The sequence below is a fragment of the Eulemur rufifrons genome, chromosome 13 (assembly GCF_041146395.1).
Source record: "Eulemur rufifrons isolate Redbay chromosome 13, OSU_ERuf_1, whole genome shotgun sequence".
NCBI lineage: Eukaryota > Metazoa > Chordata > Mammalia > Primates > Lemuridae > Eulemur > Eulemur rufifrons.
The window spans coordinates 8,824,689-8,849,821 of record NC_090995.1 but is presented as its reverse complement, the minus strand read 5'-3'; the positions used below and the strand labels follow the sequence as shown (position 1 = coordinate 8,849,821).

At 33.7% G+C, this 25,133-nt stretch overlaps 1 protein-coding gene across 1 annotated transcript in view; it reads left to right on the top strand.

Annotated features, from left to right (window-relative positions):
- Nucleotides 1–25,133, top strand: part of CCSER1 (coiled-coil serine rich protein 1) — a 744,111-nt gene that overhangs the window by 344,375 nt on the left and 374,603 nt on the right. Inside the window, exon 8 of the mRNA XM_069485507.1 lies at nt 21,921–21,998. Within this exon, the coding sequence (XP_069341608.1) occupies nt 21,921–21,998 (78 nt within the window). The remainder of the gene's footprint in view (nt 1–21,920; nt 21,999–25,133) is intronic.

Here is a 25,133-nt window from a genome sequence, read left to right as displayed (position 1 = left end):
ATTCAGCAAACGTCACTTTTAGGTCAATAAGGCAATCCACTTTTCGTGCTCCACTCCTGGGGAATTGACAGATGCTACATGGAACAATATACTTGGAGATTAGACTTGTCTACATTGCATGGTCTAAAATATCAGTTAGAGCTCCATGTTGTTGCATATTCTCATAGGCCCACCCTGAAAGTCTTTACACTTTAGTTATCGGTGGGTCCCTCTTGGCTCCATGCCCTTGCATAAATTAAAACCGCTCTCAAGTTATTAATCTCTCATTAATGGAGGGGCACATATACTCTAGAGGTGGATATTCTGGGTTTGAATCTCAGTTATGCCACTTACTAGTCTGTGACATTGGATAAGATATTTAAATCTGTGCTTCCTATGTCTTATGCGATAATTAGAATAATACACAATAATTGTTGTGAGAATTAAATGAACTAATAATTTTGAAGCATTTAAGATAGCTCCTGTCACATATTTATTACCATACAGGTTTCTGCTATTATTGGCATTTGCTTACAAGTGAAATGGCCATGTCATTTCCTTTAAGCCATAACCACAAATTATGCTTTCAAAAACTACTCTTCTTCCAAATAATCCTCAATGACATTACTTCCAGGGGTTTTGCTCCCTATGTAACACTTTTCTATTCTGAGCATTCAGTGTGTTTGAACATTTTTCCCATCATATAACTTCACTGCTAATCCTTCATTGGCATGACATTGCAAATTCCCAGGTGTGTGATCATCCCAGTTTGAAAGAATTAAAATATTCTCTCATATTTTCATTTTATTTGACTTGTCATCATCTAAATGAAATGAATAATGTGGGAATTTCAGGTCAGGAAAAGGTGATGGTTGAGGGAATTTTAGCAGTGGGCAGGGGACTTCCAGATCACAATGTACTGGCCATCATTGAGGTCAGCTGTGGTCTTAGATGTGCAGTAAAAGATACTGATGACACAGATGAAGGTTCTGTGAACTATTAGCCAAGGGAACTTCTGCAAGGGCTGTTGGTAAGGGACCTCAATATCAACAGCCATAATGTGCTTTTTGGAACTTCTTTAAAGCAAAATGGTAACAAACATATTCCATTATTGTGGATTTAAATGTGGTAGTAAACGGTATAAAAATATTTCAAAGGAAGCATTGCCATATATCCATAGGATACCAGAAATTTTTAATGGTTCTATTTTTATTTTAAGATTAGACATTTTATAGTCTTATATTTTGTCATGACTCTTGTTATATTATTTCTATGTTTTATTTCCAAAATATGAATATTCACTGAAGACAGTACATTTAAATTCAGTTCAGTTCCCACTAATATTTATTTAGGTACCACAATGTACCTAAACATATATTCCAACACTATTCCACACAGGAATAGTGTGTTTGGAATATATATATAAACAGTGATATGATGAGGGGGAGGAAAGGAATTCGGTCTACCCTCAGAGCAAGTGAAAAAAGTCCGAGGTATGTTTCAGGCAGAATGAACAGCAAATGTACATGGTCCTAAAATAGCCAGATATACATAGGCAACTAAAAATAATTCAGTGTTAATTGAGAGAAGCGTGAAGTGGAGAGTGGCAGAGACGAAGCTGGGTGAGAGGCAGGTGCCAGTTAGCAGAGAGCCTTCTGTCATTCTGTCACTGTGAGGTCCTTGGCTTCATGCTGTGGAAACTACTAATATTTGAAGCCACTTCCGTTTTCAGATGGGTTATATCTGAAGGGTATAGGTTGGAATTAAACATAATGAGGTTGCGATGATACAGAAAGTTGACAAGGGCCTGAAAAGGAGTGTTGGACACAAGGAAAGAAGGAGAGAGGGAAATATGTTAGGAATTGTATGAGAGTAAAAACCATCAGAGCTGGGTGACTAATTAGAGAGGGATGTAAGGTGACCTCTAATCTAAGGTGACTGAGTGACATATGAAGCCATTCTGATATTCAGAAATTAGGAAGACTCAGGAAGGGGATGGTGGCAGCTGATGAGTTAATTACGTTCATTTTTAAGCCTCTGAGAGACCTCCAGTTAGCTATATCCAAATGCAGATAGTCACAGTTGACTGGCTGTGGAGAGGTCAGTACAATGGATTTGGGAGTTGTAAACCCACACGTGGTACCAGAACCATGCAAAGATAATCAGAAAGGATTTTGCATAGCATAGTGTTTGGCTTATAGTAAGTTCTATAAAATTATGTATTGAAAAATTAAAGCAAGTTGTAATGTGAATCAAGAATATGTGCAAAATAGCACCATTTAGGGGCAACAGGAAGCACAGATGGACAAGGGAGGGTATATGTATATATATACACCCACACAATATGGTGTAATTTATGCAAATATCTGTGTTCATGTATATATTTAGTAAAATTATAAAAGAATCCAGGGAGAGTATCAAATTAGTGATTAACTCTAGAGAGGTAAATTGGAGAGTTGTATGGAGGACTTTGAACCATCTCTAATTATTTGTTTCTGTTAAAAAAAAATCCAAAAGCAACAAGAAAACCCTTAAAATTTGACAAGCCTGCTTAGTGACTCCTTAACTATTTTAAAATGCATTTCTGTGTGCTTGAAATGTTTTCTTATAACTTTTATTTAAGAGTATCTGGAAGATGTAGAATAGAATTAATATTAATAAATGTGAACTACACTTCAGAAGGTAAAAAAATGAACAGAAACTCAAGTCAAGGAGAGATTTTTTTTTTTAAATAAAAATAAGAGAGACCAACATTTTATAGATTGAAGAAAAGGTCGTACATAAAGGACAGTTTTTGAAATACAGGCAATAGAGGATATCTCAACAATATAGTTGTAAAATAAAAAATGAGAAAATTCATATCATCTTGTATGATGTTTGTCCTTCAAATTCCATTACAATAGAGTTAGAACTTTTACATTTTAATATATGCCTTCTCCTACTAAAAGCATAAACTCATTTTATCTAGTTCTGCATTGTAATAAAGAACTAAGGATAATGTTATACTTCTTAGGTGACATCATTCAAGAAATTATAGTAAGACAAAGTCACATAACCTTTTTTTCTAGAGGAAATCAGTGATCATAAGACTCTTTCACAGACTGTAGTGCATTTATATATTTTAAAGCATCATCACATGTTTGCAGTACTCTTGTTAATACAATATTATCACCAAAACAAACTGGAGACAGAACACCTGCTGAAAGGAAAAGAAAGGAAAATGTGTTATCCAACATATATAATTTTGCATTTCTAAATAGTGAAGACTGTTGAAAAGATGATATAATTGAAGTTATAGAAATGTTGCAGGATGGAAATAGAGAATTTATAATTTGTAATATAGAATTTCTGAATGACTTCAATAATTGATATCCTAGGTAAAATATAATTGCTTTGACCTGCCCTGTATAACACCTACTGTGATTCTGTGAATTGGAAATTCTTTTTAAGATTTTGGGCAATTTGGCTGAAAGTACCTTTTAATTTTTTTGAGTTCATCCTGTGTTTGGAGATGTTTCTCCATTTGGTCCTTAGACAATACAGAATTTTTTTTTTTGAAATTCATTTTCAGCCATCATGTCATTACTTAATGTGGTAGAACAATAATAATGTTGAGGAAAAGATGACAATGACAGGAGATGAGAAAAATTATGATCAGTGGCAATAGAAGGCATTACAACCATCTCCTGAGTGACAGAAAGTCTCCTAATGAAATGCTGAATTTATTGAATACATAAATCACACCATCAACTGTTAGGGCAAATATGTCAAATTAGGGAGAATTCAGCTGCTATTATTACTAATCCCAGTAGCAAAAATCCCATGTTATTCTTTTCATTCCAAATATTCTCTCCCTGATTCTTTTACTCATTTTCTTTTTTCAGTCCTGCCCCTGACACCTCTGTGTCTTGGGTCAGTCTTCCATCTTGGGCAGCACGCCTTGAAGTCTCTCTCAGCTCCTGCCCCCAAGAGCTACTCCTCACAACTGTTTTACAGTGACCTCCTCCCCCTACAGTGACCTCCTCCCCCTTGCATTAGCAAAGGTTTCAAATGTGGACCCATCTTCCTAGACGGATGATTGGTATCTCAAAAGTGCTGGCTGCTGTTCCCACAGCACTGGGATTCAAATTCTGAGGGTAGGCATGATTCTCTTATCTTGAGAAACCAAGCTGGAGCTATCTTTGGGATATGAACTAGGCAAAAATAACCCATGGCATCTCCCAGCTGGCAGAGATGGCCTCCTGTTAACCCCCATGTCATCTTCAGTTCTGTCTTTCAGGCATCAGTTTTCTGATTCAGCTTTAGTCTTGTCTTTTCATGGAAAAAATTCATCTCATTGTTCTCAAATACAGTAATTACCAGTCTAAGTGAGCTACCTCCCCCAGAAATGCCTGTCACAGTTTCGATGAATTTTAAACACCATGGGGGGAGAAATTTCTCTTTGCAGATATTTCTGAAATGATAACACACAGTTGTCTTCTTATGTTAATTTCTAAGATCGTTATCTCTGAGTTGCAAGCTCTAAGATTGGTAATAATCACTAGTTATTAGTAAACACTATAACAACAACATATATGGAACATTTATCATGTACTAGATGTTCTTATTTAATACTCAGAACAATTCTATGATGTACTATATGATTATCCTCATTTTACTTATCAGAAAGTTGAGCTGCAAAGAAGTTTGTAAATTTGCCCAAGGTTATCTGACAAAGAAAAAATAGACCTGCAGAACTCTCATTCTTATTTATAATATAATTACCATTATAAAGAACAGTCCTTAAAAAGTTTTGTGTTTATTGAATTGAAAATGTGATTATTGAACTCATTGTAATCCTCGTGAAGTCCAAAATTTCTAAGCTTTCTCCAGCCGAATTACTGCTTCTGTTTTTGAGCATCGAACAGAAATCACACACATCACAACTACTTAAGAAAGCAAGACCAATAGACGACCAGATCAAAACATTTAAATACAAGAAGTTATAAAAGGTGGGTTATACATACACAGATACAAACATCCCTTAATGGTGAAGGATATAAAACTTACAAAAATGGTTATACCAAGGCAGGATACAATGAAGGTGGAGTTAGGTACTTTCCATATTCAGGGCACCAAGAAGAATTATACTGGTTGAGGATACCACCAGCAGGGAATAAAGATTCCACAAGAAATAAAAACTCAACTTTGCCATTCGTAAGGGTATGGGCGGGGAGAGAGAGAGGTGCTATGTCCTGAATTACCCCTGCCGGACTTTCAGCAGACCCTGGTTCCTTGTTCACTTTTTCGCTGTGTGCAAGAAGTTGTGCAAAATGACTTCAATACATTCTTCTAACTGGATAAATTAAAGGTTAAATTCCTGCATAGTTGGTTCTAGAGATCAGTCCAGCTTAAAGTCCATCCTTGCACCATTTCTCTCATTGTGAAAAAAAATTATAAATTAACGCATGCAGGAACCCCCGCACATTCCATTTTCCAGAATATGCAGAAGATACTATCAAGTCCAATTTTTTAAAAAAGACGCATCAATTAGAATCAACAATAAGAGATAGCCCGATGCAGCCCTTAAAGATGCATTCGGAATTTAGAATGATGAGAAAAGCAGATGTCCAGTGTGGGCAATGGAGAAGAAGTTGTAAAGAGCCAATGTAAAAATAAAATGAGGAGGTAAATTAATTTAGGAGTAAATTGAGGTCATATAGTTACAGACTTTGGAAGAACACAGGATACATAATTATATAGATGATAGTAAATATGCTGCCATACTTATGTACAGTTTTCTTTATTGTCTTCAAAAGAATTTAATGCTATTGTACATTAATACTTGATTACAGTTGAAAAAGTAAACGTTCAGTTGTAGTTTCAATGAAAAACAGCACATGTGGGTATGTAAAAACTATATTAAAGAGGAAAACAATTTTACATCGCTAATTCATCACACCATTACTGATTTATATATTTTACTCTTTATACTTTAATATTAAGTGCCCTTTCTTGATTTAGATATACTTTGAAAGAACAAGAGGAGAAAGAGTAGTGAATAAGAAGGCAATAAAAAGAAATTCAGGGACATGATCCTATCTTTCTGTTTTCTGAAAGTATAATGGAGACTTAGCCCTGTCTTACAGTTTTGTTGTATATTACCCCATTTTATAATCTCTGTTGCTTACCACAAGAATCTGTCTCTGGCACTATTTTAAAGTAAGTAAAATAAAATATTTAATGCTTGTATTTCAACTAAATAAGTAAAAAAAAATCACTTTTAACTTTGAGGTATGTTTTACCATTTCTGTATATCTTTTCATTGAAAATCAAGTCACGTTTCTTGAAAATGGGCATGGATTTCCAAGTGGAAAAAAAAATGTGGTTTTTAAATGAAAAGTAGTAAAGAGAGAAAAAGAAACAGAATAGACTTTTCAATTTTCTATCCAATATAATGTCTCTTGATATTACTGTAGCATTAGTAAATATTTTTAACTCCATATTAAGCAATTATTTGTTTCTCCCTTTCATGGTCAGTAGATATTTATAAAATATTTATAAAATATTTTCATTATCACTTGATTAATTTCATGCATGAACTATTACAAATATTTGTAAACATCAAATTGTGTAGTGTCACATAGCAGTGTCATATATTATTTTTCTCAGATAGTCTGATTTACTGAAGTATCTAATCAATATTCCACAAAAGTAAAAGAACAGAAAAAATTCAAGATATGCAAAAAATTTACATCAATGTCACCTGGGAAAGACAGTCACCGGCAATCAAGGATCAGTATAATGCTAATTTAAAGTATAAGTTGAAATGACTTTTCCCCTTATGGTTTTACTTTTACTCTTGAAATGCAGGGTATGTCAGAATCTGCCAAGTCAGAGAATTAAAAAGCCTTAATTATCTGCTGGGAGTAATAAATGTATGCAATGTTAAAGCACTTAATAATTATGAGTCCCGCTTCCCTTACTGGCTCACTCTCTCCTATTCATCCTTCTCCCACCCAGGTTAAGTAATTTAGATGAACCTGATCACTGTTTCTTCACAGCAGTGAGCCCTTATTCAGATGATTAATTTATATGAACCTAGAACTTTCTTCAGTACTTCTCAAAAACAAGAATGGGGAGGGACAAACGCATCAGGGACACTGTTAGAGAAAATTCTTTTTTTAAAAAAAATAAATTTTGCAGCATTGTACACAATAGCCAAGATACAGAAACAACTTAAGTGTCTCTGTATGTATGAATGAAGAAACTGTGATTCACACACACACACAGAGAGGAATATTATTCAGCCTTAAAAAAGAGGACCCTGCCATTTGCCACAACATGGATGAAACTGGAGGATAATATGCTAAGTGGTGTGATCCATTTTAATATGATACTTGTGTATATATTTGTGCAAATAAAATGTTTCCAAGTTTTCTTTAAAAACTCACTTCTTCAAAGTCAGTTGTTCTTTATTTGAAATGAGTACCTGAGAGTGTGAATAACGTCAATAAAATATGAAAAGTACATAGGCCCAAGAAAGGACTTGTAAATAGCTTAAATGTATTAATGATGGTCAAGAGCAAATATTACAGTATAAAGAAACCCATTATAATATTTTCTTTTATGCGTAATAGCAAACTTTATGTTGAATAGTGAACTTCTAATCTTTTTAAAATTAGAAAACGTCAAAACTGCCTCTAAGTACTCTTGTGATGAAACCTTTTTAAATAATAAATGCACAAAATAGTGATTATAAGAAACAATCAATGTCAGGTTATTAATTTAAATAGAACATTATCATTGAAAATGACCTGACATAAAGTGGGGGGAGACTTGGATTCTGGGCTTTGTTTGTCATTTCCTAGATAGTGTCTCTGAGAAATGTATATTACCTCCCTGGGCTGCAGATTCCTTCTACCTTGCTTCAAGGATTAGACTCTACTGAATCCTTTCCATGTATGTTGTAGGAGGTGCAGCCAATGCTCTGTTTATATCCCCTGATATTCTTTTACATTTTCTTTTTATTTCTCTTTCAGGTTTTTATTTAATAGCCAGCTCTATTTAGAGAGCATTTTTCCATTCTTTTTTTTTTTTTTTTTTTTTCTTCTTTTATTTCATAGTATTACAGGGGTACAAACACTGTAGTTACATAAATTGTTTTTGCATTGCCCAAGTCAGAGCTACAAGCTTGCCTATTCCCCAGACAGCATGTACTGCACCCATTAGGTGTGAGTTTACCCATCCCCTCCTCCCCTCTCCCAGCTGCCCAATAACCAATGAATGCTATTTCCATACATGCTTTTAAGTTTTGATCGATTAGTACCAATTTAATGGTGAGTAAAAGTGGTGTTTGTTTTTCCATTCTTGCGGTACTTCACTTAGGAGAATGGGCTCCAGCTCCATCCAGGATAATACAAGAGATATTACTTCACCATTTTTTTTTTAATAGCCAAGTAGTACTCCACGGTATACATATACCACATTTTATTAATCCACTCACGGATTGATGGGCACTTGGGTTGTTTCCACATCTTTGCAATTGTGAATTGTGCTGCTGTAAACATTCCAGTGCACATGTCTTTTTCACAGAATGTCTTTTGTTCTTTTGGGTAGATGCCCAGTAATGGGATTGCTAGATCAAACGGTAGTTCTACTTGTAGCTCTTTGAGGTATGTCCATATTACTTTCCACAGAGATTGTGCTAGTTTGCAGTCCCACCAGCAGTGTCTGAGTGTTCCTATCTCTCTGCATCCACGCCAACATTTATTGTTTTGGGACTTTTTGATAAAGGCTATTCTCACTGGAGTTAAGTGATATCTCGTGGTTTTGATCTGCATTTCCCTGATGATTAGAGATGTTGAGCATTTTTTCATGTTTGTTGGCCATTAGTTTATCTTCTTTTGGAAAGTTCTGTTCATGTCCTTTGTCCACTTTTTGATAGGGATGTTTGATGTTTTTCTTGCTTGTTTTCCTGAGTTCTATATATATTCTAGTTATCGGCCCTTTATTGGATGTGTAATATGAGTATTTTCTCCCATTCTGTAGGTTGTCTGTTTGCTCTCATAATAGTTTCCTTGGCTGTGCAGAAGCTTTTTAATTTGATCAGGCCCCATTTATTTTGTTGTTGCTGTGATTGCCTTTTGGGTCTTCTTCATAAATTCTTTCCTTAGGCCAATGTCTATAAGAGGTTTTCCAACATTTTCTTTTAGAATTCTTATTGTATCGTGCCTTAAGTCTGTTATCCACTGTGAGCTGATTTTTTTTTTTTTCCTTTCAGTAGATGCTCACTAATAGGATTGCTGGATCAAATGGTAGTTCTACTTTTAATTCTTGGAGGTATTTTCAAATTACTCTCCGTATTGGTTGTACTAGTTTGTAGTCCCACCAGCAGTGGGTGAGTGTTACTATCTCTCCACATCCACACCAACATTTTTGTTTTGGGACTTTTTGATAAAAGCCATTCTCACTGGAGTTAAATGATATCTTGTTGTGACTTTGATTTGCATTTCCCTGATGATTAGAGATGTTGAGCATTTTTTCATGTTTGCTGGCCATTAGTCTGTCTTCTTTTGAAAAGTTTTTGTTCATGTCCTTTGCCCACTTTAATGGGGTTCTAGATAAAAAGGATATTAATAAATAGCTAATCAAACATTTATATGATTTCAATGTTAAGTAAACTCAAAGATTAATTTTATTTTGTGTTTTCATTTACTTTTTAGTTTAAAATAATGTTTTTAAAATAAAATGCTATGCGTATAGTATTGGTATTCATAATGCACATATATGTATATAGTCTTTAAAAGTTACTTACAAAGCTTTAAAGGTACTTATTTATGGAAGTAGATGTGTTGTTTAACAACACAAGAAATTACTTTGATAAAGACTAACTGTGGATTTAATCAAATCAGCTGAATGATAATACTGATTCTTCTTGAGACCAGAATATTTCTGAGAAAATGGATTGCTTTGATATATGCCAGTATATCAAAATACTTTTTTTTCCCTCAACTGGCAAATGAAATAAGAAAAATCAGCACAACTGCTAAACCTGGCATTTATTTTTTCTATTTTACCAATTATATCCCTTGAATTCAACCTAAGAGTGAGGCTTTCATTTGTCTGGGGAAAAAAAAGAAGTGTAAAGTTAACAGTTCATTCGCTCTTATTTTGCAAGATATTTTTCTTTTACTGATCGGTAATTTCAAATATTGCTCTAAAGTTTTACTGTTTTGCATGTATCATTTGACAGTTCCTTAAAGAAGTTAATTGCTGCCTAAAAATGTAATAGCAACAAGATCTATACTAGAGAGTGGTCTACACCACTACACTGGCCTCATTCCTGCCGTAATGGCAAAGTGCAGTGGCAAACTATATTTTCCCTACCATCTTCATTTTATTCCATGTAACTTCTTTTATTAATGTACGTCACCTAGCAAACTGAAATGAAAATTTACTTGTTTCTTTTATCTTATTAAACATCATAGTCTTAGATTTTAAATAAAATCATCTAAAAATGTATTTCATTATTGGCCTTGTAAAACCTGAAGATGGAAACTGATACATAGGAGTAGAGGTTTGTTTGTTTTTTTAGGCTAATTTTATTATTGTTTTTCTTAAGTTAAGGAACACATATATGATAATGTATACTACTTCTGAAATGCTTCAATTACTTTATCTTCCATACTACAAAAGAAACACATTTGAATACATCATGTCTTTTGTTCTCACTACTTCCCACTGTATTACTAACACCTTGAATGTGACTTCTGGTTGCACGAATAAACTTTTTATTTAATTAATTAATTTATCATCATGTATATTAATTTTAAGTATTTGATTATTTATATTAATAATGCACTTCAGAGAGCATTGATTTTATTCAGTTCATTGTATATTTTTTGGAATAATAGTAGTTCTCAGCAGTCTAGTTATTTTGGCCTGTGAGCTCATATTACCTAAGGAATATTGGCTTTTTGGTCTTGCAGAAGGACCAAAGGCCAGACCATAGTCATTGTCAGTCTGGGTAGTTCAAGGTGTGTGTATGTGTGGGGTAGGGCACAGAGCATAGGCTTTCTGATAGAAAGTACTACAGACCACCAACCAGAGGTATCACTTGATTTTACAACAACCAAACACGAAATATCTGCTCAAGATTTCAGCCCTAAAACATCTGGAAGTAGAGCATAAGGGGAGGGAAGTTTTGCAAGGTTGTAGCCCATAAACCCCAGGGGTTCGATTTGAAAAGTACAGGACTGAATGCCCAAAGCATGTCAGCCCCACTTGCTTTCACCCCACCCAACAAAACTCGTGCCCACACAGATGCCCACAACTGTGGTTTGAGGAAAAGGGGATAGACAAGGACAGTCCAAAGGCAAGGAGGTGGGGGACTGGGTGAGAAGAGCTAAGGCAGAATTTGTCCTTCTGATTCCTTTTCTTGCTTCTCTTTGCCCTAAGCTGTGGCCCCTCACTCCCCACACAGAGAAATTTAAAATCAGCTTCTTACTGTTTTTGTTGTTGTTGTTAGATTTTGAATTCTCTCTTTATCTCCTTATTGTGCCCTCAGCACCAGTTTTAGAGGTAGTAACCAGCAACTCATGCAAGTTGGATTATCTTGTTGAACAGCTGAACTCTTGCACGTAGGTGTGGTAAATTTATATCTATATACAAGATGTATTATTTAGGTGAAGAATTTCTATTCAGTGGTTTATAATTCTTCCTAATGGTTTCCTCTTTTAAATTGTTGGCATTTTTTTTTATTTTGTTATTTTATTATTTTACATATACTGACTTTATATCTAGATAGTATTGTTGTAGTGTTGAAAATCTATGTTTGTTTTACAGTGAAAAAATTCTCCACCTAAAATGAAAATAGATGTTCTGAAATATGACCTTATAAATATTCTTTGAAAGGACACTTCATGAAGTGTGAAAATGCCAAGTACCAGCTAATAAATCTTTGTGAAAATTTCTATTTGTATGTAATTTTTAGGTAACTCACAAATTTGAAACATGGAATAATGAAATAACATGTGGTGAGACTTCTGAAATCTCATCCAAAATTGTGTTCTTTCATGAATACAATTGAATACTGCCAAATATTACTTCTTTTATAGCTTAAGTAGTCTCCATGCAGTATTTTAATGGACTAAACTGCCCTATCACATTTTAAAAAGACAACTAATACTTGCTTAAATTTCAGTTAACTTTGTTTATTACCCTTTGTCCCCAAAACAACTCGTCTGTCTCAAGAAACACTGACTGTACTAATAGCTGCCTCCCTCTCTGTCTCCTCCACTCTGCCTCCCCTTTTCCATTCACCCTTCTTAGCCGGCTTCTCCTATTTGTTTTTTGCCTTTTCCTACCATTATTTCTTTCCGCCCTCTTCTCCACGCTTTATTTTCTTCCTTCATTATCAAGTAGTAATGGTACCATTTCTCATACTTACAAGTACCAAGGATGGTTCTGTCCATCATTCATTAGATGCTTTCCATGTGCTAAACATTGTTGTGCACTGTTTTTTACCATATGAGAAATTATAGTTGACAGTGTTTGGGATTCAATGGGAAGTTCAATTCAATTGGTGTGTGGTTTGATTAAAATTATGCTCCCACAGCTTTGAAATTATATTAAAATTAGTGGACTAATTAATTTAGACTAATAAAGATAAATTTTAAAAACTCTGGAATTGTGTGTGTACACTTTTAATAAAATGCATGTCCTTTCTTTCTATGTATCTCTGTCCCTAGTTTTATTTAAATATGGAGAAAAATTATGATACTTCAGGTATCAGTATTTCAAATAGAGTTGAAAATAACACTAAAATTAAATTGTTTATAAATTTCTTTAATAGAATTATTACTTTTAAAAATATTCTGGCTGTAGTTTTTCCTTTGTGTTAGAACAGCAACCAAAAACATGATACTTCATAATAAACTCAGCAGATGTTATCATATACAACAGTGATGTTTAGGGGTGCCTGAAAATTGTCCTTGTGGAGACAATTAGTTAATAATAAAGGCAAATCTAAAATTCCCTTTAAGTAGGCAGATATTTCGCTCAGTGATAGGCTGTCAAAGATAAATTCATTATAATGAAATTCTGTATTAAAATTGTTTTATAATAGATTGAAAACATTAGACTGAGCCCAAACTAGGTTCTATCTAAGAATAAATGGGAGTCACAAGGTTTGCTTTGCTCAGCTCTTTCAAAGAGAATAAAAATACAGAAAACCATTTCCATTGTAATTGCAGGAATCAAACTAGTTTTACTTTATAGATTCAAAATGAAGTGAAATGTATAAAATCATTTACATTTAAGTAACAAGAATCAAGATCCTGAGCCAAGTGAAGAAGAAAGGAGAGGAGACATAGTTTAGGCTTCTTGTGAAATATAATAAAAAACAAAGACACTTTAAGAGAGCTTATCAGATTCCTTAAACAGAAAGTAACAATTTTTTTCTGGGGTTTACAGTTTCCTGGGGAGTGGTACACAAGTTGCCAGTGACCAGAACATGAAGAACTAAATGAGTAATGCTGAAGAATTTTAAACATACCTCGAATTTGTGAGGAACCAGTTTAGGGTGATCTGATTCTATTTTAGAAAGACAAGTTTAGCTACAGTGTGATGCATATATTAAGTGAAACAAAACTGGAGGTTAGAGTACTGGTAAAAGTTATTTCAGTGATTCTGGAGAAAAAGTACCAGAGTCTGGAGTAAACACTGGCAGTTAAAATAGAGGAGAAGAGACAGATCTAAAAGTTATGTAAGAAGAATTCTTTGGATTTGTGATGAACGTGGGAAGCCAAGCATACAGGATGACAGGTAGGGTCTGTATTAGGACAGTCTGTGACAACAGTGCCTTTCACTGGTGCAGGGACTCTAAAAGAAGAAAAAATATTAAAAGATGACAAGTTTTGCTTAGAATACGCTGCAATTATAATGCATGAGACACACCTCTGCTATATCTCTGATCTGCGTGAGCGTAAACTTGACTATTGCTTCTTCACAAACTTACTACTTTTGACTCAAGTACTGCCAAAAAGATTGACTTATTTTTCTTATTCGTTGTACCAAAATTGCCAGAAATATTTGCTAATCCAATTGGGAAAAGAGTCCACTCACTGAAAACCAGTGAGCCATGACAGTGTGATTATATTGTGCTGCCTGGCAGCTCCGGCAGGAGTCTTCTGGCTAAAGTGGAGAAAAGGTGACGTTCCCAGGAAAGCATGAGTGTGTCAGGAGAGCAATAGGACAGTTGGGCAGAAAAGGAGCTTGCATGCAACCGTCTGAAAAATGAGCACATTCATGTAAAGATTCGTTGTGTTCTTAGCCCAGTTACTAGCAGTATTTGTAACATTCAGCCACTTAACGATCTCATATGACTCGTATCACCACATACCTGCTTGGATGTGTTACAGTTATTTCACTTTTTAATGTGCTCATTATCTCCCATTCATCCTTATTCTCAATCATCCTGCTTCTTGATCTCCCACTCACTCCTGTCTCCCATTGATCCTCCTTCTCCTGCGGTGTTTACCGTATCAGAAATGCCACCACCAGCCTCCCAGTTGCCCAGAAGAGAAACTTGGGAGTTGTTTTTGCCTTTTCATTTTGCCTAAACCTACCCATACAATTAATTACTGATTTTTAAATCTAGCTGTTCGTTTGAGTCTGGAAAATAGATAGAACTCTATCCCTCTTGTCAAAAGCATTTCTTCTAAACTTTTGTATTAGCCTCCAAATTCTATTCTTCTCCTGTCTTTCCTGACTCCATTTTTGTCTCCATACAGTAACCAGAATGATTTAGCCTGTAAACCCCACCCTGACCATCAAATATAAGAGGCATCTTTATGTCATTCTCTCTCCTAGCTTCCTATTATATCACTTATTAAAATTTGTGATTTTATATCTATTGGTTATTTTTTCGTGTTAGAAGCCTGTCTCCCCTATAAGCTAGAAGCAATGAAACAGGGAGGAACATGTCCTTTTTTTGTATCAATCTCTATGTAATGAGATGAGAGCATTGTGTGTAGCCCTCTATACATCCCACTCTCTTTTGCACGGAGGCTGCGCCTCTCTTGCTAGCTGCATAGTGGAGTTGTGTCCTACTCAGGAGTTGGACTCTAAAAAGGCTCCTTGTGAACAATTAGCCAAAATTGTCATAGGAATAGTTTTGTGCAAAATATGCAAAAATACACAATATTTATTTTAAAAAATAACATTTTATTGTAGTTCTCATTATACCGAGAGAAAAAGTGCGCATAGTTTAATTTGCACAGTTAAAGGTACTATAATTACTGATGGATGAATCAGTAAATTGTAGATACTCATTAAATATTTGTTGGAATCAAGTCTAGCTTCAACTGTCTTTGCCTGCCATTTCTGTTTAAAAGATAAATAAATAAACATCCAAAGCAATTGAGTAATTCCGCTAGTCACATATGATCCTTTCAGGTTCTCTGCTTTATTAGATTTTGCTATTCAGACAATATATATGGGGTTTTATTTTATTTGGTATTTTCGCTTATGAGTGTACTGAAGGGAAATTGAAGGATAATGCATTTAATGGCATTCAGAATTTCTTGGGTTTGTCACTCAAGTTTGATCTGTGTATGCAGTTTGTCTGGTGACGTTTGATTCATGGCATCCATCGTTTTCTAGCCGATTGTCAACCTGTAATCTTTGCTGACTCTGCGAGTGTTTCGTGATCTTCTTGTCTCCCTTACGTTTGTGTTTCTGGAATGCTGTCATCAGCATATTACTGCTAATGACTGGCTGCCTTGAAGACTTTTGTGTCACTTCATAATTTATTATAAGTATTTTTATATACATTGGAATTAAATCAATACCATAAAATAAAATTCTCACAATCCATTAAAATGAATCTTTTCTTCAAAACAGGCAACTCATTTTTAAACCATGGTGATAAAGTGAGCATGATATTATATCCTGATCTTCCCCAATAAAAATTTCAAGCAAGAAAAATCTGGAGGAATTTTTGCTATATTTTCAAGATGTCAATCTTAGTATTGCAGGCAGGTTTCTGTTTTTAGTGATACAGGGTTTTTTTTTAATATGAACAATTCTCAAGGTTGAATTAAGGATTTATGGCTGTTGTATTAGTTAATGCTATTTTAACTCTCCTAGATCTTCCCAATACCTATGTTGAAACCTCATTATTCCAAATCTCTTCTGCGTGTGTGTGTGTATATGTGTATGTGTATCTTCAGGTTTAAAAAAGGACAAGAAAGAACACCTTTCTTTGTCCTCCTAAATTAAGAATTAATTGCAAAATAGAAGATGCAGAGAAACTGAACTCTCATACAATGCTATCCAAACTTGGATTTGAATGCATTCATGTGAGCTTCCAGTACATTCTTCTCTGAACTGAAGTGACCTATTGGAGTTGCTGACACAATGGGAAAATTGCAGACCTCTCCCACAGAGCAAAAGCCTGTAAGCTTATGCCTAGACAAGCTGAGGTTTCTTCCTTTGTACAACAGTCATGCCAATAAGAAGCGGAGCATATTTCTTTATCCCAAGGTCTCCTACCAGTTTGTAGATGAAGAGGAGTGAATGAGAGACAGAAAAAGAAACCATAAGAGTACTTCTAGCAGAAGTCTCCTCATGTAATGTGGGCCAGCAGAATGGAGAACCGCCCGACAAATAGAATGTGGGTGTTTAGACCAGGATTCTGCTAGTGAGGGAATGTTTGGGACTTGATGTATCAAAAAATTCTCTGGACTTATTTTGTCTAGAAGAAACATTGACATTAATTATTTTTCCCTAATTACTTCCATTGGATGAATCATCTCATGAATTTCTCGCTTGCAATATAAAATTAAGGCATGAGTGAGAATGGCATACGCAAGATTTTTTTGAAAAAAAGAAATCCTTATCTGCACGTGAAAAATAACATTTTTCACTTGATGGTACAGCATCAATTTCTCAGACATATGTTTGATTTTTTGCTTTTTCTTTAATATCTTCTCTTTTCTGTCCATACCGCCTTTCTTCTCCCTTTCTTTTATCTTAAAGCATTTTTGCAGGTTAGAATTACTAGGAAAACCCCTTAGTTCATATTTCATTTCCAATCTGTCCCTACTTAAATTTATATACCATACAAATGCCAGAGATTTTGCTAGACTTGTCATGCCATCAATATTAACTTCCATATAGCATATGTTTCTGGAGAATGTCAAGTTCACAAGCTGGTCTCCAGTGCCACTCAAACCTTATACATATTCTCTCGTTCACCTGCTTCCTCATTTATTATGAAAAGTATTGAGCACCTATAATGTGCCAAAAACTGCATAAGGCAATGTCGAGTCAATGTGGCTCAAGATAGACATGGTCCTTGCTGTAAGGAACTTAAATGCTAATGCAGAAAGCAGACCAAATGTAGGCAGACAAATAAAAGAAATGTCAGTTGAAATGAAAGACATTTAGTAAAAAAGAGATTAAGAAAGAGAATTACCTAGAGATGAGAATCTACTTTAAAAAGGATACCTCTACCACAGTAACACTTAACATGCTCAAGATTCCAGATGGAGGGAATAGTATATTCAAAGTTCCTCACGTGGTAAAAGTCTTGATTCATTCAAGCAACTGAAAGAAGACGAGGAGAGTAATGTTTGCAGCTGCAAGAGGGATATGGTATGAAGTTTAGATAAGGCCTATGTGAGGTTGGGACTGTACGTCATAGGAAAAGGTTTAATTTTTATTATAGAGACCAGAACTGTGCAATAGAAGTATAAAACAAGCAACAAGTGGTAGATATTTGTGTAAGCTAATATTTTAAATTCATTTTATTTAGCTTAATATATCCAAAATAGTATGATTTTAAGATTCAAAAATTATTAGTGAGATATTTTCTTAATGAGATTTTTTTTGTACTAATTCTTCAAATCCAGTGTATATTACACTTAAACACATCTCAGTTAGGACTAGGCACATTTCAAGCACATGTGGCTAGTGACTCCCATATGGAAGGGGAAACTATTGAAGGGTTTAAGCAGGAGAGTGATAGGATCCAAATTCATTTTTATGTTACTTTCCTGTTATTTATATACTAGAAAATATGGAGCAGAAAATGCATGGATGAAGACAGGAAAACCAGTCTGGAGGCCGTATTATTAATAGTTTCCTGTGGCTGCTATAACTAAACACCTGAACTGGCTGACTTAAACAGCAGCAATATATTCTCTCATAGTTCTGGAGCCCAGAAGTCTGAAATCTAGGTATCGGTGGGAACATATTCCCTTTTGAAGACTCTAGAGAAGGATCCTTCCTGGCCTCTTCTAGCTTCTGGCGGTTGCTGGCAATTCTTGAAGTTACTTGGCTTGTAGATGCATCATTCTAAGCTTTGCTGCTGTTTGCACATGGCCTTCTCGCCTGTGTATCTGTGTAGTTGTGCCCAATGCCCGTTTTCTATAAGGACACCAGTCATACTGGATTTACAGCCCATCCTAATCCAGTATAATGTCATTTTATGAATAATTTGATTATGTCTGAAAAGACCCTATTTTCTAATAGTGTCACATTTATAAGCTCCAGGTAGACATGAATTGGGGCTAAGGGGGAGGTACGCTATTCAATCAGTACAGAGGCTACTGGAGTAACAGGTGGTGGTCGTCTGCACACCTATGCTCTTAACGCCCCTGCTCACTCCTAGGTAGTGGACTGGGGTAATAGCAGTGGCTGTGGATATGAAATGAGGAAGTCATTGTGAAATCAATTTTAGAGATGTAATTAACTGATACCTCGAATGTGAGAGGGGCAAAGCTAACACAATCTGGGCGATATTTTTTTTTTTTTTTATCACAACTTCCCTTAGGCCCTTCCTGATCAGTCACTGAAGGCCCAGTGTTTTTACCCTGGAAACTGATGTCCCTGGCTTCTAGAGGATCTAACTCAAAGACATCACTTTCATGTTCTTCTTTATGAGGATTTTCATAATTAGCTCCACCTTACTGATAAGAGCATTAAACTACACAAAGTGGATTAGCCTGTCATAAGCACTAAAGAAATCAAATACATACTTAAGTCACCGTTAGTGAAACTTTGCTTCTATTTATATATAGTGCAATGTGCTCTTTGAAAAAAATCTTGGAACTAGAATAGTAATGTTAGCATTGAAATAGAAGTCGATCCTCATTAAAAACAAAAACAAAACAAAATTCCATATGCTTTTCATGTGGAATACAGCATAAAGTTATCTGGGTAAAAGTGTCCCTAGTGATTAAAGTCTTTAAAGATAATAGCCTTTCCCATTCACAGTGTTGAGCAATCTATTTCTTTCTTAAATGGAATGGCCGAAACTCTTCATAAATCTAGTTATATTTTTAGTTTGTACAATCTCTGTTAGGTACTCAGTTCCATAACTTTAAAACATGCAGTGTAATGATTTAAATCTTCTTAAATTCTTGTAAAAATCACCTGCAATCTACTCTCAATGTGGTGAGGGAGGCTGGAGGATGTCAGGGAGTTTTCTGGTTCGGGTATTGAAAAATTGGATGAAAATAAATGTTATCCAGATGTTTATTGATTTACAGAAATTTCCTCTTTCTGTTTGTCTTTACACCTTTGACCCATTTTTTAAACATATAAATCTAAAATAAATCCTCTATTCTTTTGTCCTTTCTGCAAATTTTTAAAACCTCACATTGCTTTTTCTGAGGTGCAGTGACCAAAAAACTGAAAGAATCTCAGTAACAGGCCAGCTATTGATACTAAAACTGGTGAGTCCCAGGCCAAGAATATGAATGGGGGCTATGCTATTTTAAGTAGACTTTGTGTTCTTCTTACATTTAAAAAAAAATCATTTCTACTGAATTAATTTCTAATAAATTTTGACTCTTTTTCAAACTTTGTTTTGCAAATTCTGGATAACAACACAAATATTTATTTTTTCCTTCAGCCTCAAGATGCATATTGAATAACAATATGTAATCACTGTCTATATATATATTTCCTATACCATCATCTGTTAATTTTATTAATATATGTACATTTCCTTTTATTATAAATTTTAAAGCAAACTACTGCAAATAGTCCCTCATGTTCTATTTTTTGAAAGTTCATATCCTTTTCATCTTGTTGATGAAATTTCACCAACTTCTATGTAGGTAAATAAAATAATAAGATACATTGGCTAAATTTCTTGAGATTATTATTTTTATTTCAGGTTAGTTTACTGCACGTAGTTTTATATGCATAATTTCTTTAATAGCTGGAATAAAAGATAACAGAAATTAGTATCTAAGCTAAAAATGAATCATGTAGATTAGTAAACTGCCAGAATTTTATATATTGTTTGTGAGTGGTTTGTTAATCACAGAGTATCCAATAACAATACATAAATACAAATATGTTCTAAGATAAGTATAAACAATTGTCAATTCCTGAACTTCCTTAGGCACTTGAGGCTTCATTTTAAAAACCTTTTGTATTGGCTTTGTTGTGACTTTATCTTGTCTTTCATTTTTACCACATTTCCTCCTCTTCTGCTTCCTCAATGGCATGGACTTCCATGTGCACACATGAAAATGCAAAAACGTGCACATATTAGTGGTACTTATTATATCTTTTATGTTCAGACATTCAAGAGATACGTATTTTTGAGTAATGAAATTTAAAAATCCTAAAAGAAATTAGGAACTTCCCTTTTTATATAGCCAGCATATACTGTGGAGTCAGTTCTACAAATGTCCAATGTGTGAAACATTCATAGTACGAAAAGTGTTTCTTTTCTGTATTCCAATAAGCCAAACTAAATTATGCTTACCTAAATTATGTGTATACTTTGTTAACATCTCAGATAATCTTGCAAATCTCAGGCAGCACTGAAGGAAAGAGGAATAAGGAGGGCAGGGAAAGCGAGAAGAGAGTAGGAGAAAGCAGTGGGAAACAGGGGAGGTGAGGATGGAAGAGTTTTGTGTAGCAGGATTTCTTGGGAGTGAAGTTCTTGATAACCACTGTCAATCCTGGGAAAAGAGTGATTAAATCACAGTTTTTATCATTCGGGTATTTTATTAAGCATGCAAAAGAAAAGAAAATGAAAGAAATTCTCCTCTACAGCAAGTTGAGTGGAAAAGGAAGTCTAGTGAAATCACGTGAAATTCTTTGGAAACTTTCTTAAGTTACTTAAACTTCCTAAACTTATATTGTTCACATTTAAAATGTGTGGTAATCATAATAAAAATCCAAAGATGAGATGGGGTCATGCGAGTACAGTACTCTTGGCTGTGCCAGGCACACGGTAAACACATTACATAATAATTAAGCTCAAGATCTCATTTTAAGTGAAACATTTAGGATTGAGAAGGGGACACCGCAGCCAGAGCCCAGTCAAATTAGTTGACTGAGAATTAATAATTTTGCATTTGAAATATGAAATCCCATAGTTCATTCATGTATTAACTCCCTTAGTTATCACAGGATTGGATTAGTGTCAGTCCCTTAAAGTACAGATTCCTAAGCGTATAGGGGTTCCCTAAGAGAATTAAGAAGTATAAAAACATTAAAATAAACTATTAATAGAATCTACTGGGTGATGTCACCTATTGAAAGTATTTTTTATTTTAAATATAAATGCTCTGAAACTAGATCAGCAAAACCATATCATTTTGGTTATCAAAAAAAAAAAGAGCTAACAGAAAACATAGTATAAGCATTCGATTCGGTCTTGTATTTAAGCAAATCATGTCTCTAGCGTTCAACTCTGGTTCTGACTCAGTGGCTCCTGTACTAGAAGAAAAGATGCCTAAGGTGGGATAGTTGTTATTTGAAAATTACAGCTCTAAATATTTAAGCAGATTTGAAATGCACCAACAGAGCAAAGTGTATACAAGCAGAGGACTGTGGATTGCACACTAATCAAATTTTATTTATTAAGTGGAGAAAATTAATATAGAAGTATATGACTCACCAACAATGTGTATTTTTTTTTTTTTCAGGAAAAAGTCCGGCATTTACAGAAGGCTTTTGCCTCCAGAGTAGATAAGTCCACACAGACTGAACTTCTAAGCTATGATGTAAGTAGCTATGTAAAACCATTTTTATCTTCTTTATTGGTATTCAGACCTCCAACAGCTTATTTACTTCTGCTGTGCTGTGTCCATGCATTGATTTAATAGGATTTAGTGGTGCACCATTCATCTTTTGCTCTTAAACAATCCCCAAATACCTTCCGGAACTAAAAAAGATAATTACAGGCACCAACTAGCATACCAATGTCTTATTAATTTTTTTAAAACCAGCAACTCTAATACAGTCTTCTGAATTAGTGAATTTGCAGACGTGGAAAATACATCTTAGAATACTAGGGCAATTTATTTTTAAGAAAGGCTAATTTATTTATTAACAGTTTAATAAAGTTATTGCATTTGCAATCACCAAGGGCCAAGCACATCATTTTTACATACAGGCACTTAAAAGGAAACACAATTTGTTAAGAAAATTTACAATAACATTTTAGCTCTTGGGTTTCGGTGGAGACAGCAGAAAGTAATTTAATTGAACGTTAGTATTTTTTTCTTCGTGTGAAATAATTGTTGAGCTGTCAAAATAGAATTGTAAAACATGTTTTAATATAATATTGATTCTAGTGACACTGAATGATTTGGGAAAACTTTGATACATACATATATATATATATATATATATACACACATACACATACACACACACACACACACACACACACACCTATTTTTCCTTAATCACAGGTATGAAATTTTCACTTTTCCTAAGTTCATGACTGTAAATTTCCCCTTGATAAAAAAAAAAAATGATCTTCATCTTGTATCTAACATTTGTAAGAACCCTATCTTCTAGTTAAAAACATTTGTTAATAATTTTTAGCACTTTTCTTGACAGAAGAGATAAGTTTTATGAACATGTATGTTAAAATATATTTTTATCTGCATGTCCTCATATTGAATAACATAAATGTAGATGTTATTTTTGCATTGTCTTGCAAACTATATTAATATATTTAATATAAAACTACTCATCTCTATTAAGAAATAAACTAAAGTTTTGAATTGTAGCACAAATTGTTTTTAGGTGTTTATATACATGATTTTTTTAACTTAAAAAACCACTAAAAACTACGTATTTTTTAAAAGTTTTTATTATATTTAATATATGTTTATTCTAAGTACCTAAATATTCTAGATATCAATCTTGAGACTAAAATACTTCTTTGATAACAGCATTATATATTATTTAAATGATGTTAATACTTATTTCTAAAAAGAAATAATTTTTATGAAACTCAAAGAGGATTTGCCAAAAGTGATTTCAATAGTTATCTCTTTTGTAGGATTTTTTTCCTGTTTTAAATTTTTTTAATACAAAAATATATGTATATCTGTCCCTAGGACTTTGATATACATATATGCAAAAATATATGTATATCAATCTCTAGGATATAAGCAATATACCTATTTTACAAACAGTAACCTATGTATTTATAAGTCTGCAAGCCTGAGACTTGTTCAATAAGAGTAATAAAACCATATTTCTCATTAAATCGTTTTCCAACATAACATACAGCACAGGTACTACAAGTTACCTTAGAAACCATATACCTCAATTTTTAAATAAGTTATCTGAATTTCAGAAAAGTGTAGTTGCTTTTTCACTGCCACATGATCTTTGTGGAAGTCTAGTCTTATTAAAAGTATTGTGCTCTTAAAACAAGGAAAAGGGAAAACACACATTTGGACTCAAATATTCCATTTTATTCAATTTAAAGAATGATGTTTGGGAGACAGAAATCTAACTCTCTGAATGACTGAACATAAATATAAAATTTGAGACTTTTATGTAACATTATTAGTTCTATGTAGTGTTATTAGTGACGTCTTGAGAGAATTGGTTACTGAGGAATGCTGTACCTCTAGGGAAATAACTAAGCTATGTAGAGTTATTCTAACAAAAGAGCTACTAGCAGCCTCATGTGAATTTGCCTATCTGTGTCTCATAATTTTCTTATTTCTACAAATTTCTTATATTGCTGTTATTTAGTTCTCTAAACATACAAATAAAAATAAAAATGAAGCCATGCACATCGTTAATCCTCACTAAATCATCATTGTTCCTACCTTGTTTTCATATGTGACAGTGATAGTTTAATGAATTTTATTTGGTACTGAGTCCTTACAAGTCAAGTGTTTGTTATGACTTGGGTAGTTCTTAATATAGAATAATACTCTATTCTAAATATTTCATGTTTCATATTTCCTGGTGATATATTGTAATCTACAATCATCAGTATCAGCAAATTAATTCCTAAAATATGCATATAGAAGTTGATGAAAGTAACTAGATGTAACTATAGTAATAAACTTTAGGACATTTTACACGTGAAAGAGTTGGGGGGGATATTTTAAATAAACAAATCAGAAGTAAGAAAGACATTTTAAGTATGAAATACATAATTGTTTGGAAACATTCATCATGTTATAATTTCTTTATGATCAGGAGATATTTTCTATATTTTTCAATATTTATAAATATTTTCATAGTTTTATATGCAGTAAGAATTGTTTATTTTTCTTCAATTTACAATATATTTTGTTTTTTGTTCTTAGGAAATACAGTTTTACATTATTTTAAATTTCATAAATATGTTATATACACACATTTATCTATTTATAATTTGCAAATAGTGTTTATCAGAGAAAAAGTAAAATCTTGTAGAAATCTTGCACGTTATGGATGATTCTTATATTCTGTTGCTTTCTTTCTAAAGCTGTTAATATTAGCCACAAATTATTCTTTACAAATCATTATAGATCATGTTTTCTTGGTATGAATGTCAGAATATATGATACTACAAGTCACTGTTAATATAATTTCCTTGAAAAGATAACTGTTGCTGCACATTTTGCTTAAGATAGAATCCCCAGAAAACATTAATTATAATAAAATCTATTAAAAATCTACTACAATGAAATAGTTTAAAGGTTTGTACAGCAAACTACTTCTATCTGGTAACAGATTTGTCAAGAGACTTGAAGCTAATGTTAGTGTGCAATGTGTGCTCTGATTTCTAAGGCACATTGCGAGAATTTTTAAAAATAAATTCAGAGTGTCTCAGCACAGGACTATAAACACAATAGTTATTGTGACGAGGGAGATTGTTAAATAAATGATGAATG